Source organism: Centruroides sculpturatus, unplaced genomic scaffold, assembly GCF_000671375.1.
Source record: "Centruroides sculpturatus isolate CEXI.00-Female unplaced genomic scaffold, Cexi_2.0 scaffold1134, whole genome shotgun sequence".
Classification (NCBI taxonomy): domain Eukaryota; kingdom Metazoa; phylum Arthropoda; class Arachnida; order Scorpiones; family Buthidae; genus Centruroides; species Centruroides sculpturatus.
Genome location: NW_019385510.1, coordinates 37,143 through 54,738, shown reverse-complemented (window position 1 = coordinate 54,738; position 17,596 = coordinate 37,143). Strand labels below are relative to the sequence as shown.

General features: G+C 30.5%; 2 protein-coding genes across 2 annotated transcripts in view; both read left to right on the top strand.

Annotated features, from left to right (window-relative positions):
• The window catches only part of LOC111639667 (glutamate [NMDA] receptor subunit 1-like), a 42,875-nt gene extending 29,802 nt beyond the window's left edge, over positions 1-13,073 (top strand). The window contains exons 10-23 of the mRNA XM_023385580.1: positions 587-692; positions 1,119-1,243; positions 1,775-1,939; positions 2,042-2,276; positions 2,354-2,502; positions 2,706-2,863; positions 3,047-3,219; positions 4,999-5,106; positions 5,203-5,348; positions 6,266-6,641; positions 8,373-8,480; positions 8,577-8,722; positions 9,640-10,076; positions 13,006-13,073. Coding sequence (XP_023241348.1) covers positions 587-692; positions 1,119-1,243; positions 1,775-1,939; positions 2,042-2,276; positions 2,354-2,502; positions 2,706-2,863; positions 3,047-3,219; positions 4,999-5,106; positions 5,203-5,348; positions 6,266-6,641; positions 8,373-8,480; positions 8,577-8,722; positions 9,640-10,017 — 2,373 coding nt within the window. The 3' untranslated portion in view covers positions 10,018-10,076; positions 13,006-13,073. The remainder of the gene's footprint in view (positions 1-586; positions 693-1,118; positions 1,244-1,774; positions 1,940-2,041; positions 2,277-2,353; positions 2,503-2,705; positions 2,864-3,046; positions 3,220-4,998; positions 5,107-5,202; positions 5,349-6,265; positions 6,642-8,372; positions 8,481-8,576; positions 8,723-9,639; positions 10,077-13,005) is intronic.
• Positions 11,302-13,067, top strand: LOC111639668 (formin-like protein 3). Its single transcript, XM_023385581.1, has 3 exons — positions 11,302-11,409; positions 11,506-11,651; positions 12,569-13,067. Exons 1-3 carry the CDS (start codon positions 11,310-11,312, stop codon positions 12,944-12,946), a joined length of 624 nt encoding a protein of 207 aa, XP_023241349.1. The 5' UTR covers positions 11,302-11,309; the 3' UTR covers positions 12,947-13,067.
• Positions 13,074-17,596: the final 4,523 nt, after the last annotated feature.

Here is a 17,596-nt window from a genome sequence, read left to right as displayed (position 1 = left end):
TCGAACTTTCTTTGGATTAGTTTGATATACTCTTTCTTTGAGATAGCGCCATCAAAAGAAGTTTCAAGGGTTAAAATATGAAGGATAACCTGGTGCAAAGTCGTTGAAGTTCAAGGCAAATATATTGAACATATTGTTGTTTAAATGGTATCTAATTGAATGATATTTGAGATATATATATATAATATATTTCCTTTTTCGGCCCTGTGGGCACTAAGAGGACCTTTTTTCCCCCTCAGGTTCCCACGTCCATCATGGGTTCGGCTAGGCCCATAATGGGGCAGCCCGGTAGTGATGGACGGGGCCCAGTATATTCAATATTTATCTACAACCTAGTTATATTATTATGAACTTTCAATTATTTAACTAGTCACTACTTAAAATTATACAATTATTTATTTAGTTATGTTTAAATAACATGTATTATAGAAATTTTTTTAAAAATTATTTATTATGCCATAATAACATGTGTATATGATAATATTGTATTTTTGCATAATTTTGGTCTTGTGAATAATATAATCAATTACATTAAAAATTATTTATAACACAATAAACATAAAAATATACTTTTATTTTTATGAAGGTCGTTACTATTGAGGAAAAACCATTTGTATGGACAAGACCAATCCCTTATGAAGGCGAATGTGGAGAAAATGAAATACTTTGTCCTAAGCATAATACAACAAATGGTATATATTTTTCTGTTATATTTTGAATTTTACAAAATTATTTTTTAAAATGTTAATGATTTTCTTTTAACAATTGTAAAATGACGAGAGTTCGGATTGCACTTGCGGCCAAACCGATCTGTTAATGGCTGGGTAAATTTTTCTATACGAATAAAAATTTCTTATATAGAAAAAATATGTAACTTGAATAGCAAATTTTATATTTTCTATAATTTAAAATNAAAATACTGTCGGCTAGAACGGATTAATTGTATTTGCATTAATTTCTATGGGAAAAATTGCTTCGGTTAACGAATGGACTCGTGGAACGGATTACGTTCGTTAACCGAGATTCCACTGTATTACACTTAAAATAATAAAATAGCAAATTTTATATTTTCTATAATTTAAAATATTATAAGATTCACGACTTTTCTATATTTTCAGGTGAAACTCAATATTATTGTTGTCGCGGTTATTGTATGGATTTATTGAATGCTCTCTCGAATTCGCTGAATTTTACATTTGACCTGTATCAAGTAGAAGATAGGCAATATGGAAGTTTCGATTATGTAAGTATAAAATTAAATATCATTAAAAAAGTAAATAAAATTATGTTTATCGTCTCGTCATTGTGTAAACTCAATGTACATGTAAGAACTACACGTAGTTCCTAAGATCCAACTAGAATTATTCATTGCGATGACGATGATCAGATGTAGCGTAATATCGTTACACTATGGTGCTGATGATTTTAGTAGATGTAGGGATTGTAAAATGATAATAAATTCAAATTTATGTTCGAATTCTGTAACTGCATTCAAGATTCCTTCTTGTAAAATCGAAGCAGTATCGTGGATTTAAATTGATTTTTGAATAATAAAAAAATAATTTCAACAAATCATAAACTTTCAATTTACATAAAATTAACTCGGTAAATTTACAGATAATTCAATTTAATATTGTAATATTGTCACTTTCAGAATTACTGTTCTTCATAAATCACATTGCACAATGACTTATCTTCATTATGCAAATTTAAGTTTATTTTATGATTAATTTATACTATAAACTATTTTCTTTTTTATTGTAACAATGTTTAGGTAAATGGTTCTCAAAAGAAAATGTGGACAGGAATGGTTGGGGACTTATATTACGAAAGAGCAGACATGGTGGTTGCACCATTAACAATTAACCCCGAACGCTCAGAAGTCATCGAATTCTCTAAACCATTTAAGTATCAAGGAATAACGATCCTGGAAAAGAAGGTAAAGACTTACTTAGAGTGTATATATATGTGTATATATATATACACGCTCTATATGTGTGTGTAAATCTTGAGATTCAATTCATTGTTCTTTATCTTCTAGCAACCAAAAAGTTCCACATTAGCATCATTTCTTCAACCTTTTCAAAAAACGTTATGGATACTCGTAATGGTTTCTGTGCATGTTGTTGCATTAGCTCTTTATTTATTAGATCGTTTTAGTCCTTTCGGACGTTATAAACTTCCTAATAACGATGCAACAGAAGAGGATGCTCTAAATTTATCAAGTGCCATATGGTTTGCGTGGGGTGTACTTTTAAACAGTGGAATTGGCGAAGGTTCATTATCTAACTTATTAATGATAATAGTATATAATTCTGTATTTTATATCCAAAATTTATTTATTTTTAAATAGGCACGCCTCGTAGTTTTAGTGCTAGGGTATTGGGTATGGTTTGGGCAGGTTTTGCTATGATCGTTGTTGCTTCTTATACTGCTAATTTGGCAGCCTTCTTAGTGCTTGATCGTCCAGAAACTTCGCTAACTGGAATTAATGATGCTCGTGTAAGTAAAATAACTTAAAATTTTCTTAAATTTCAAAATCTTAATTGCAATAATTGATTAAAATTGCGTGTAGTTATATTTTAATCTTCTCTATCGCAGTTTTGAATCAAATCCCGAACATTAAGTAACATTTCGTTAAAGATATTAAGTTATATCAGGCTGATATTTTAGAATTATTTATTATGCTATTTTGATGTATATAGTTGAGAAATCCAATGGAAAATTTTATTTATGCAACTGTTAAAGGAAGTTCCGTGGATATGTATTTTCGTAGGCAAGTAGAATTATCAAACATGTATCGAACAATGGAAGGGAAAAATTACGAAACTGTTGAAGAAGCCATCACTGCAATTAAATCAGGGTAAACAATGTCATGTTTTTTTTCCATTGATAATTCATTGATGGATATAAAATTTGTGATTTATAATTACAATTAAATTACAAATGCTACGTCAGACTAAATAAAATTATATATAAGTCATAACTCTATTTTAATTTAGATTAATGGAAAGATTTTCAACTATTTTCATTCTTTATATTTCAGAGAATTAAATGCTTTTATTTGGGATTCGTCTCGATTAGAATACGAAGCGGCACAAGACTGTGATTTAGTTACTGCTGGTGAACAATTTGGACGTTCCGGTTATGGAATTGGATTGAAGAAAAGTAGTTTCTGGGCTGAACATGTAACATTAGCTCTACTTAGTATGCATGAAAGTGAGTTTGGCTCAATATACATACAGTCGACCCCCCTATAACGCGGTAGATACGTTCCACTTTATAAGAATTTCACGTTATAGGAATCCTTAAATATATGAGCCAATCACAGCCCGGCACGTGTGCAGTTCACGGACTACGGCTGTTTGAAAGATTTTCTTCCATAAAATTAATCCATTCTAGACTAATTCGACTTAACATTTCCAAAATACGTATAATTTTTGGAGAATAATCCATATAAACTATGCTATAAACAAAAAATTGTAGGATTACTTACCGAGTGTGCACCGTTCGACGACGCCATTGCTTAAGCTTGTTTTCGTCGCGAAGCAGCGCACCAAACGGCGGGCGCGTTTTCTGATAAGTTATTTTTCTGGGAAAAATTCTTTGAACTTTGGAGACATCATTAATAGAAATAATTTTTATGGCCGTTGAATAAGAAATGTTTTTTCACAAGAAATGTATAAAATTACAGTACTGTATTAGACTTACAGTACCTAATTTATATACTGTATAGACGATAGTAAACTCAACTTACCCACCTAAACTCTCCATAGGGTGTAAGTAGTTCGGCTGCTCGTCCACTATTGGTCCAGATTCGACCAATCCTGTCGCGACACGAGTCGGCGATGACGTTTTACCGCATTTTACGAGTCTCTTTTAGCGTTTTTATACGAATACGGTCGCAATTTTTTCGCCGCGATATACGAATCCGCATTATATGAACCCGCGTTATAAGGGGTCGACTGTATTTCATACAATTATAGTTTCAGTTTAACTTAAAATTAGGAAAAAATAAATAGTTCTACTTTAGATCTAATTGTATTACTATGTTGAGACTTCTTTCTGTAAGAAGGAACATCAATTCACACAACGCTTGTTTTGTCAAACTATCTTGGTTTCATCAATTGTTATGTCTTTGACAATTGAAGAAGAAGAAGAATTCCAAAACGTGTCTACGGCAATTGATGAAATAAAGATGGTTTCTTAAGGCAAGCATTGGTGTGGATTGATGTTCCTTCCTACAGAAATAATTCGAAAACTAAATATTCAAATCTATATGTCAATTTTCACATATGTCAACGTTCTACATAAAAATGCTTTTCACAGTAACATGGTAATACAGTATTTGTTGTAAATTCACGTAATATCATTTCTAATTGCACTGATGGGAAATAAATTAAATTAAATAAATTACAAAATTATGTAATAATAATTTATAATTAAGTTGCTACGTTATTCAAATACTGTATTTATTAGTTACAAACGTTACAAAAGTTATTCTAAAGGCAAAGCTTTTCGTTCAATATACATATTACGACACTTTAACAAATTAAATACTGTAATAACTTTTTAAAAATCCTTTAAAATCACACACAGCGTTAACGGCAGTTTTGGACTATCGTTATATAAAATAATAAATTACAGTAATCATAAAAAGTAAACAATTTTATAATTCAAAAAGCGTATATTTATTTTAAAATGTAACATAAGCTGTTAATGTTGAACTCTAAAGAAATGAAATATATATATTGTAGGATGTTCCAAAAGGCTCTTAACTTGGTTAACTGACTTTTGGGTTATGTTTTCTATTACTAATAATAGGCTAAAACTATTATTGATATGTTTCTAAGTTACTATTGAATATAACATTTTTATATTATTTGAATTACATGCTTAAAATTGATTATATCTGTTTTATAATTACTTTTTTATGTAAAAGCTTCTTTAAAAAATGAATTACAATTTTAAATATATAACATTTTTATCCAAATTAAGGTGGTGATATGGAAGATTTGGATAATAAGTGGATTTTGCAAGGGGGTGATAAGTGTGATAATAAAAATGAAAAATTCCCTGCAACCTTAGGATTGAAGAATATGGCAGGTAAAGTAATTTATAGTAAAATTAATATCATAAATATAATTTTTATAATTAAAAACTAGTGTTTTTAATATATTTAAATTGTTATTTTTCAATTAGGAGTGTTCATCTTGGTTGGGGCAGGAATAGTGGGCGGTATTGGACTTATTATTATAGAGATTATTTATAAGAAACATCAAACAAGGAAGCAGCGTCGAATGGAAGCTGCAAGGAATTGTGCAGATAAATGGAGAGGAACCGTTGAGGTGAATAAATTTATCCTTGTTACAATTTTCCGGAGGTTTTGTAGCATAATCGTATACGCAGAAAGTAAAAAACGCCATAATTAATTAAGAAATTCTCTCTTCTATCAATGTTATGCCATTATATAACTTGATATACAATACATTTATTCTTGAATGTTTCTAATGATTTCAATAATTATGATGTAAATTATTTATAGTAAAAACATTTATATTTACTTAAAGTCGAGTTCTTTAATTTTTATTTCATTGTTCAACTTTCAAAATCTTTCAGAAGAAGGTAAGTTTTGGCTATTGAAACAATAAGATGCATCCTTTTACTTCCCAAGCATGCACAGGAGTCAAAATATCATCCTGATTCTTTTCTTTATTCTAAGAGAGAATTTTATAAATTATTATAATTAATTTTAATAAATGTTTATAAATAATTGTTTTAAAATAATTGTCTATGTAATTGTCTGAGAAAATTTTAAAATATTAGAGTTTTGAATATTCATATAGGAAAATATGGATTAAAATGACAATGTCGCATTTATTTTGAAGATTAAATAAAAAAATATATTGCTAATAGACAAAATTATGTTTAACATTAAATAAAACTATATCTATTTTATTACTTAAATAAGAATACATTTCTAAATAATATATAATAAATAAAAATAATAAATTTGTCATCTTGCTCACCCTTTCTTATTTCTGGTTTATGAATAGTACAGCAATTAACTGCAGGTATTTATGTAACAATAATCCTTGAAAATTAATATTAATTCCCCTCCAAAAAAACCCTAAATAATTTGAAATTTTCGTACTATTTAGCAAATGCTTCAGCATTATGTTCGATTTTATAGTATTGTATACGTAAATACGTTCAATTGCATGTAAACAATCCCTAATATTGTTAAGATGTGTATTTGTTCTAGAAGCGCAAGACATTAAGAGCCACACTCCTAAACCAGAAAAGACCAAAAAGTAACGGAATGGAAGCCTTTACTGTTGAAAGAGGAATGAGAGGATTGATGACAATGACATCGACAACAACCACCACCATAACTACAACAGTAACTAATGTGGATCCTCCCCCTCCACCACCACCGCCACGAACGGTACCGCCTTCTGGTATCCTACCATCTATACTAACAGTCGATATACCACCGAACGAACCCGATCCCGATATTCATAACATCCCACCTCCTCCACCACCACCTTCTTCCTCTCCAGCAATACGTTTGAGAGGAAGAAGAGTGGTTTACGCATCTAGAAATCATCCCGAATATAGTGCACACGATGCAACAGTTTAAAATGGTACAAGTTAAAATTGTGGTGCTATTAACGGTATTAAATAAATAAATAAATAAACATTTTAAGCAATGATATTGATTTGATATTTCGCTAAANTGAAAGGTTTTCTTCCATAAAATTAATCCATTCTAGACTAATTCGACTTAACATTTCCAAAATACGTATAATTTTTGGAGAATAATCCATATAAACTATGCTATAAACAAAAAATTGTAGGATTACTTACCGAGTGTGCACCGTTCGACGACGCCATTGCTTAAGCTTGTTTTCGTCGCGAAGCAGCGCACCAAACGGCGGGCGCGTTTTCTGATAAGTTATTTTTCTGGGAAAAATTCTTTGAACTTTGGAGACATCATTAATAGAAATAATTTTTATGGCCGTTGAATAAGAAATGTTTTTTCACAAGAAATGTATAAAATTACAGTACTGTATTAGACTTACAGTACCTAATTTATATACTGTATAGACGATAGTAAACTCAACTTACCCACCTAAACTCTCCATAGGGTGTAAGTAGTTCGGCTGCTCGTCCACTATTGGTCCAGATTCGACCAATCCTGTCGCGACACGAGTCGGCGATGACGTTTTACCGCATTTTACGAGTCTCTTTTAGCGTTTTTATACGAATACGGTCGCAATTTTTTCGCCGCGATATACGAATCCGCATTATATGAACCCGCGTTATAAGGGGTCGACTGTATTTCATACAATTATAGTTTCAGTTTAACTTAAAATTAGGAAAAAATAAATAGTTCTACTTTAGATCTAATTGTATTACTATGTTGAGACTTCTTTCTGTAAGAAGGAACATCAATTCACACAACGCTTGTTTTGTCAAACTATCTTGGTTTCATCAATTGTTATGTCTTTGACAATTGAAGAAGAAGAAGAATTCCAAAACGTGTCTACGGCAATTGATGAAATAAAGATGGTTTCTTAAGGCAAGCATTGGTGTGGATTGATGTTCCTTCCTACAGAAATAATTCGAAAACTAAATATTCAAATCTATATGTCAATTTTCACATATGTCAACGTTCTACATAAAAATGCTTTTCACAGTAACATGGTAATACAGTATTTGTTGTAAATTCACGTAATATCATTTCTAATTGCACTGATGGGAAATAAATTAAATTAAATAAATTACAAAATTATGTAATAATAATTTATAATTAAGTTGCTACGTTATTCAAATACTGTATTTATTAGTTACAAACGTTACAAAAGTTATTCTAAAGGCAAAGCTTTTCGTTCAATATACATATTACGACACTTTAACAAATTAAATACTGTAATAACTTTTTAAAAATCCTTTAAAATCACACACAGCGTTAACGGCAGTTTTGGACTATCGTTATATAAAATAATAAATTACAGTAATCATAAAAAGTAAACAATTTTATAATTCAAAAAGCGTATATTTATTTTAAAATGTAACATAAGCTGTTAATGTTGAACTCTAAAGAAATGAAATATATATATTGTAGGATGTTCCAAAAGGCTCTTAACTTGGTTAACTGACTTTTGGGTTATGTTTTCTATTACTAATAATAGGCTAAAACTATTATTGATATGTTTCTAAGTTACTATTGAATATAACATTTTTATATTATTTGAATTACATGCTTAAAATTGATTATATCTGTTTTATAATTACTTTTTTATGTAAAAGCTTCTTTAAAAAATGAATTACAATTTTAAATATATAACATTTTTATCCAAATTAAGGTGGTGATATGGAAGATTTGGATAATAAGTGGATTTTGCAAGGGGGTGATAAGTGTGATAATAAAAATGAAAAATTCCCTGCAACCTTAGGATTGAAGAATATGGCAGGTAAAGTAATTTATAGTAAAATTAATATCATAAATATAATTTTTATAATTAAAAACTAGTGTTTTTAATATATTTAAATTGTTATTTTTCAATTAGGAGTGTTCATCTTGGTTGGGGCAGGAATAGTGGGCGGTATTGGACTTATTATTATAGAGATTATTTATAAGAAACATCAAACAAGGAAGCAGCGTCGAATGGAAGCTGCAAGGAATTGTGCAGATAAATGGAGAGGAACCGTTGAGGTGAATAAATTTATCCTTGTTACAATTTTCCGGAGGTTTTGTAGCATAATCGTATACGCAGAAAGTAAAAAACGCCATAATTAATTAAGAAATTCTCTCTTCTATCAATGTTATGCCATTATATAACTTGATATACAATACATTTATTCTTGAATGTTTCTAATGATTTCAATAATTATGATGTAAATTATTTATAGTAAAAACATTTATATTTACTTAAAGTCGAGTTCTTTAATTTTTATTTCATTGTTCAACTTTCAAAATCTTTCAGAAGAAGGTAAGTTTTGGCTATTGAAACAATAAGATGCATCCTTTTACTTCCCAAGCATGCACAGGAGTCAAAATATCATCCTGATTCTTTTCTTTATTCTAAGAGAGAATTTTATAAATTATTATAATGAATTTTAATAAATGTTTATAAATAATTGTTTTAAAATAATTGTCTATGTAATTGTCTGAGAAAATTTTAAAATATTAGAGTTTTGAATATTCATATAGGAAAATATGGATTAAAATGACAATGTCGCATTTATTTTGAAGATTAAATAAAAAAATATATTGCTAATAGACAAAATTATGTTTAACATTAAATAAAACTATATCTATTTTATTACTTAAATAAGAATACATTTCTAAATAATATATAATAAATAAAAATAATAAATTTGTCATCTTGCTCACCCTTTCTTATTTCTGGTTTATGAATAGTACAGCAATTAACTGCAGGTATTTATGTAACAATAATCCTTGAAAATTAATATTAATTCCCCTCCAAAAAAACCCTAAATAATTTGAAATTTTCGTACTATTTAGCAAATGCTTCAGCATTATGTTCGATTTTATAGTATTGTATACGTAAATACGTTCAATTGCATGTAAACAATCCCTAATATTGTTAAGATGTGTATTTGTTCTAGAAGCGCAAGACATTAAGAGCCACACTCCTAAACCAGAAAAGACCAAAAAGTAACGGAATGGAAGCCTTTACTGTTGAAAGAGGAATGAGAGGATTGATGACAATGACATCGACAACAACCACCACCATAACTACAACAGTAACTAATGTGGATCCTCCCCCTCCACCACCACCGCCACGAACGGTACCGCCTTCTGGTATCCTACCATCTATACTAACAGTCGATATACCACCGAACGAACCCGATCCCGATATTCATAACATCCCACCTCCTCCACCACCACCTTCTTCCTCTCCAGCAATACGTTTGAGAGGAAGAAGAGTGGTTTACGCATCTAGAAATCATCCCGAATATAGTGCACACGATGCAACAGTTTAAAATGGTACAAGTTAAAATTGTGGTGCTATTAACGGTATTAAATAAATAAATAAATAAACATTTTAAGCAATGATATTGATGCTCGTCCACTATTGGTCCAGATTCGACCAATCCTGTCGCGACACGAGTCGGCGATGACGTTTTACCGCATTTTACGAGTCTCTTTTAGCGTCTTTATACGAATACGGTCGCAATTTTTTCGCCGCGATATACGAATCCGCATTATATGAACCCGCGTTATAAGGGGTCGACTGTATTTCATACAATTATAGTTTCAGTTTAACTTAAAATTAGGAAAAAATAAATAGTTCTACTTTAGATCTAATTGTATTACTATGTTGAGACTTCTTTCTGTAAGAAGGAACATCAATTCACACAACGCTTGTTTTGTCAAACTATCTTGGTTTCATCAATTGTTATGTCTTTGACAATTGAAGAAGAAGAAGAATTCCAAAACGTGTCTACGGCAATTGATGAAATAAAGATGGTTTCTTAAGGCAAGCATTGGTGTGGATTGATGTTCCTTCCTACAGAAATAATTCGAAAACTAAATATTCAAATCTATATGTCAATTTTCACATATGTCAACGTTCTACATAAAAATGCTTTTCACAGTAACATGGTAATACAGTATTTGTTGTAAATTCACGTAATATCATTTCTAATTGCACTGATGGGAAATAAATTAAATTAAATAAATTACAAAATTATGTAATAATAATTTATAATTAAGTTGCTACGTTATTCAAATACTGTATTTATTAGTTACAAACGTTACAAAAGTTATTCTAAAGGCAAAGCTTTTCGTTCAATATACATATTACGACACTTTAACAAATTAAATACTGTAATAACTTTTTAAAAATCCTTTAAAATCACACACAGCGTTAACGGCAGTTTTGGACTATCGTTATATAAAATAATAAATTACAGTAATCATAAAAAGTAAACAATTTTATAATTCAAAAAGCGTATATTTATTTTAAAATGTAACATAAGCTGTTAATGTTGAACTCTAAAGAAATGAAATATATATATTGTAGGATGTTCCAAAAGGCTCTTAACTTGGTTAACTGACTTTTGGGTTATGTTTTCTATTACTAATAATAGGCTAAAACTATTATTGATATGTTTCTAAGTTACTATTGAATATAACATTTTTATATTATTTGAATTACATGCTTAAAATTGATTATATCTGTTTTATAATTACTTTTTTATGTAAAAGCTTCTTTAAAAAATGAATTACAATTTTAAATATATAACATTTTTATCCAAATTAAGGTGGTGATATGGAAGATTTGGATAATAAGTGGATTTTGCAAGGGGGTGATAAGTGTGATAATAAAAATGAAAAATTCCCTGCAACCTTAGGATTGAAGAATATGGCAGGTAAAGTAATTTATAGTAAAATTAATATCATAAATATAATTTTTATAATTAAAAACTAGTGTTTTTAATATATTTAAATTGTTATTTTTCAATTAGGAGTGTTCATCTTGGTTGGGGCAGGAATAGTGGGCGGTATTGGACTTATTATTATAGAGATTATTTATAAGAAACATCAAACAAGGAAGCAGCGTCGAATGGAAGCTGCAAGGAATTGTGCAGATAAATGGAGAGGAACCGTTGAGGTGAATAAATTTATCCTTGTTACAATTTTCCGGAGGTTTTGTAGCATAATCGTATACGCAGAAAGTAAAAAACGCCATAATTAATTAAGAAATTCTCTCTTCTATCAATGTTATGCCATTATATAACTTGATATACAATACATTTATTCTTGAATGTTTCTAATGATTTCAATAATTATGATGTAAATTATTTATAGTAAAAACATTTATATTTACTTAAAGTCGAGTTCTTTAATTTTTATTTCATTGTTCAACTTTCAAAATCTTTCAGAAGAAGGTAAGTTTTGGCTATTGAAACAATAAGATGCATCCTTTTACTTCCCAAGCATGCACAGGAGTCAAAATATCATCCTGATTCTTTTCTTTATTCTAAGAGAGAATTTTATAAATTATTATAATTAATTTTAATAAATGTTTATAAATAATTGTTTTAAAATAATTGTCTATGTAATTGTCTGAGAAAATTTTAAAATATTAGAGTTTTGAATATTCATATAGGAAAATATGGATTAAAATGACAATGTCGCATTTATTTTGAAGATTAAATAAAAAAATATATTGCTAATAGACAAAATTATGTTTAACATTAAATAAAACTATATCTATTTTATTACTTAAATAAGAATACATTTCTAAATAATATATAATAAATAAAAATAATAAATTTGTCATCTTGCTCACCCTTTCTTATTTCTGGTTTATGAATAGTACAGCAATTAACTGCAGGTATTTATGTAACAATAATCCTTGAAAATTAATATTAATTCCCCTCCAAAAAAACCCTAAATAATTTGAAATTTTCGTACTATTTAGCAAATGCTTCAGCATTATGTTCGATTTTATAGTATTGTATACGTAAATACGTTCAATTGCATGTAAACAATCCCTAATATTGTTAAGATGTGTATTTGTTCTAGAAGCGCAAGACATTAAGAGCCACACTCCTAAACCAGAAAAGACCAAAAAGTAACGGAATGGAAGCCTTTACTGTTGAAAGAGGAATGAGAGGATTGATGACAATGACATCGACAACAACCACCACCATAACTACAACAGTAACTAATGTGGATCCTCCCCCTCCACCACCACCGCCACGAACGGTACCGCCTTCTGGTATCCTACCATCTATACTAACAGTCGATATACCACCGAACGAACCCGATCCCGATATTCATAACATCCCACCTCCTCCACCACCACCTTCTTCCTCTCCAGCAATACGTTTGAGAGGAAGAAGAGTGGTTTACGCATCTAGAAATCATCCCGAATATAGTGCACACGATGCAACAGTTTAAAATGGTACAAGTTAAAATTGTGGTGCTATTAACGGTATTAAATAAATAAATAAATAAACATTTTAAGCAATGATATTGATTTGATATTTCGCTAAATGTTAATAAAAAATGAAAAGAGCATGTTGAATTGTTTGTATTCAATTGAATATTTAATTTATTCAGATCAAATATATTCTATAAAATATATGTATATATAAATAAATAAATATATATATATACAGATATATAAATGTATGTTCATTAAATATCTATATTTACAAAGCAAGTAAATAAAATATTATATCACGAAAGTTAATCTTGAGTTTTTTGTGTTTTATTTTAATTAATATAATTATTTTTTATAAATTACAGAATTAATTTTAGACCGAACAGTATGGGATTTCAATATTAGTATAACTGTACTTTCGGCATTTGACAGACGCATTTTACCACTTGTACAGGGATACGTTCAGGGAATAATGAAATCTCATAAAATCTATTCTCTAGTCTTCTATAGTTAGGACGTTAAGTGCAGTATTGATGTGCAAACTATTTCTTGCGTAATTGGGCTGTATTTTGAAAAAAAAATTGTAGACATAAATTCCCACTGTCTTTCCTTAATCTCGAGAATGGTGTTAGATAAATGAAATCTAAGACCAGATATGGAAACCTTAAGGGCAGGAGGTCCCGATTAACTATATAAGAATTTCGATGCAAACCGAAAATCACGCTATTTAAATTCAAAAATTTTCTCTTAAAAGGTGTTAGATGACTGGCACGATTCTATTGTTAAAGAAAAAGTGTGATGTACAGGGGCAAGCCATTACTAATACCTGATTTAAAATGACTGATAACTTAAAAGTCAATAATCTACGTTTATTGATTACGTTTATTACTGCATTTCGAAATATTCATATGAGAGCTGTCCATAAATTATGTCAACATTTTTCTTGAAATTTTTACTTCTCTTCCCCAGTTTGTCCAAGTCTCCGTAACTCTCTTCCCTCTTCAGACGAAATTAAAATTGTGATTTATGTAATGAGCAATCGCATTTGTGTTAAGTATTTCATGCAGGTGCACAGCTTTCTACCTTAAAGTGTCATGGCGGACGCACGTTCAATTCACTTGAAAGATGCGGCTCGGTTTGCGGTCTAGTAATTATATGTCCTAGGAATAATGTGTTGTTTTAATGGCGGAAAGCCCAACGCGGTTAACTGAGATAACCGACATTAGAATATGAATAGCAGAGAATAATAAATTTAACACAGATTCTACACAAATAATCATATGTAATTTAATTCAAAGGACAAAACAAATGAATCTTATTCAAAGTAATATTTTTTATCGAAAGATCTTAATCGAGGAATAAGTGTATTTTGCACACCAGTTCTTTCCTGATCCCAGAAATTACCGACGTAAGGCGAGGTATACCTCGCCTTACGTCGAGGAAAACGACATAAGTCGAATTTACTTGTCTCCGAATCTACTTGTCACTAGGCAAAACCATAAATTGCCTATTCCGGTTCTGTATTTTATTTATTAATGCATTTTTAATAATATATGGTTAATAAGGATCTGTTTTAAGCTTACAAACAAATAAATTTTAGTTTTTAATATAGTACAGAAAAAAGTAATCTAAATTTACGAATGCGTGTACTGTAAATACAGTACAGTATATACTTGTAAATGTATTTATTTAAATATGATTTTATGTGCTTTAAACGCTTTTCTAGTGATATTACGACTTCAATATTTGTGGCGGACAGACGTAAAGTCGAATAAAATGACTTAAACTTGATTTTTATTTTTCCATATACTTTTTTGACAAACGACGTATAATCGGGAACGACGTAACTCGAAACGACGTAAGTCGAGGTATAGGCCTACCTGTATCCCTAATCCAAAATCTTCTTCGGCGACGTCTTCTAGTTATAAAAAAGATCGATACAAAACGAAATTTGTAAACCGAAGAGAATGGTAGTGTCCGTGTTATTCGACATCCTAAATATTGCATGCATGCAATGAAATCTAAATAGACTGTTGCTTATATGCGTTTGCAACATCAATTTTCGCTGCCGCGCCGCATGTGTGCATCTTCTCTTAAGCCGGATGCACACATGCGGCGCGGCAAGGAAAAGCGGCAGGATGACGTCACTTTTTCTCGCCGCAGAAGTCGATTTTGTGCCGCTTTTCTCGTGCCGCAAAAGTTGGTTGAATTTTATCTTTTGCGGCAACCGCCGCCAAGACGCGTTTCTATCAGCCAATAACAGTTCGTCTGACAGTCACGTGATAAAATAGAACCACGTGGTGTTTTAATGGCGGACGGTTCAACAAAGTTCATTGTGAAAACTAACAGAAGAAACAGAGGAGATATGGCATTCGATACGGAGGCATTTATTGGAATGGTCGAAAATTATCCTTTCCTATACGATAAAAGCAGAAAGGAATTTAAAGATGTTTCTTTTAAACACACTTAAGGCGCAGACACGCGGCACCCTAGCGAGCCGCAGGAACCCGGTTGAAAACGCACAAATTGGTGGTTCGTAATATTTGTTGTTTCGCTTTTCTATGTAACATGTACAGTAAACGCCTAATTACGAACGTCGTAATCTATATATATAAAAATGAATGTATGTGTGTCTGTCTGTGTGTGTGTGTGTGTGTGTGTGTCCTTCATGCATTACCACACCGTTTATCCGATTACCGTGAAACTTTGGGAAGTTGTTTAATATACTCCAGCGAAGGTTTGTGGCATAGTACGATTGCCATGAAACTTTGGAAAGTTTTTTAATACCCTCCCGCGAAGTACATTTATCCTACAATAGATGGCGCGCGTTTACACGAGCATTCGAGCAGTGTATTCCATCCATTTCAAATTGTGAAGACCATTTCCCCCTTCAAAAAATATTTCTATATATGCATTTGTTATTTACGATATTCGTAATAATGTTTGTTTAATCACTTTATTTCATTTTTTTTTTTTTGCTAATTATGTGTTCGCTCGAACTTCGTTAAAACCTTAACTGTACCCCAAACAACAACCGAAGTTGTAGGAAGAAATTCGCGTATTTTACCGATCTAGGTATCCCCCNGAAAGTTAATCTTGAGTTTTTTGTGTTTTATTTTAATTAATATAATTATTTTTTATAAATTACAGAATTAATTTTAGACCGAACAGTATGGGATTTCAATATTAGTATAACTGTACTTTCGGCATTTGACAGACGCATTTTACCACTTGTACAGGGATACGTTCAGGGAATAATGAAATCTCATAAAATCTATTCTCTAGTCTTCTATAGTTAGGACGTTAAGTGCAGTATTGATGTGCAAACTATTTCTTGCGTAATTGGGCTGTATTTTGAAAAAAAAATTGTAGACATAAATTCCCACTGTCTTTCCTTAATCTCGAGAATGGTGTTAGATAAATGAAATCTAAGACCAGATATGGAAACCTTAAGGGCAGGAGGTCCCGATTAACTATATAAGAATTTCGATGCAAACCGAAAATCACGCTATTTAAATTCAAAAATTTTCTCTTAAAAGGTGTTAGATGACTGGCACGATTCTATTGTTAAAGAAAAAGTGTGATGTACAGGGGCAAGCCATTACTAATACCTGATTTAAAATGACTGATAACTTAAAAGTCAATAATCTACGTTTATTGATTACGTTTATTACTGCATTTCGAAATATTCATATGAGAGCTGTCCATAAATTATGTCAACATTTTTCTTGAAATTTTTACTTCTCTTCCCCAGTTTGTCCAAGTCTCCGTAACTCTCTTCCCTCTTCAGACGAAATGAAAATTGTGATTTATGTAATGAGCAATCGCATTTGTGTTAAGTATTTCATGCAGGTGCACAGCTTTCTACCTTAAAGTGTCATGGCGGACGCACGTTCAATTCACTTGAAAGATGCGGCTCGGTTTGCGGTCTAGTAATTATATGTCCTAGGAATAATGTGTTAATTTAATGGCGGAAAGCCCAACGCGGTTAACTGAGATAACCGACATTAGAATATGAATAGCAGAGAATAATAAATTTAACACAGATTCTACACAAATAATCATATGTAATTTAATTCAAAGGACAAAACAAATGAATCTTATTCAAAGTAATATTTTTTATCGAAAGATCTTAATCGAGGAATAAGTGTATTTTGCACACCAGTTCTTTCCTGATCCCAGAAATTACCGACGTAAGGCGAGGTATACCTCGCCTTACGTCGAGGAAAACGACATAAGTCGAATTTACTTGTCTCCGAATCTACTTGTCACTAGGCAAAACCATAAATTGCCTATTCCGGTTCTGTATTTTATTTATTAATGCATTTTTAATAATATATGGTTAATAAGGATCTGTTTTAAGCTTACAAACAAATAAATTTTAGTTTTTAATATAGTACAGAAAAAAGTAATCTAAATTTACGAATGCGTGTACTGTAAATACAGTACAGTATATACTTGTAAATGTATTTATTTAAATATGATTTTATGTGCTTTAAACGCTTTTCTAGTGATATTACGACTTCAATATTTGTGGCGGACAGACGTAAAGTCGAATAAAATGACTTAAACTTGATTTTTATTTTTCCATATACTTTTTTGACAAACGACGTATAATCGGGAACGACGTAACTCGAAACGACGTAAGTCGAGGTATGCCTGTA

Bases quoted from the DNA above. Each gene is read 5' to 3' on its own strand.
- LOC111639668 (XM_023385581.1), top strand. From the start codon at position 11,310: ATGGAAGATTTGGATAATAAGTGGATTTTGCAAGGGGGTGATAAGTGT. The intron at 11,410-11,505 runs GTAAAGTAATTT...TTTTTCAATTAG, and splicing joins AGGATTGAAGAATATGGCAG to GAGTGTTCATCTTGGTTGGG. The intron at 11,652-12,568 runs GTGAATAAATTT...TATTTGTTCTAG, and splicing joins AATGGAGAGGAACCGTTGAG to AAGCGCAAGACATTAAGAGC.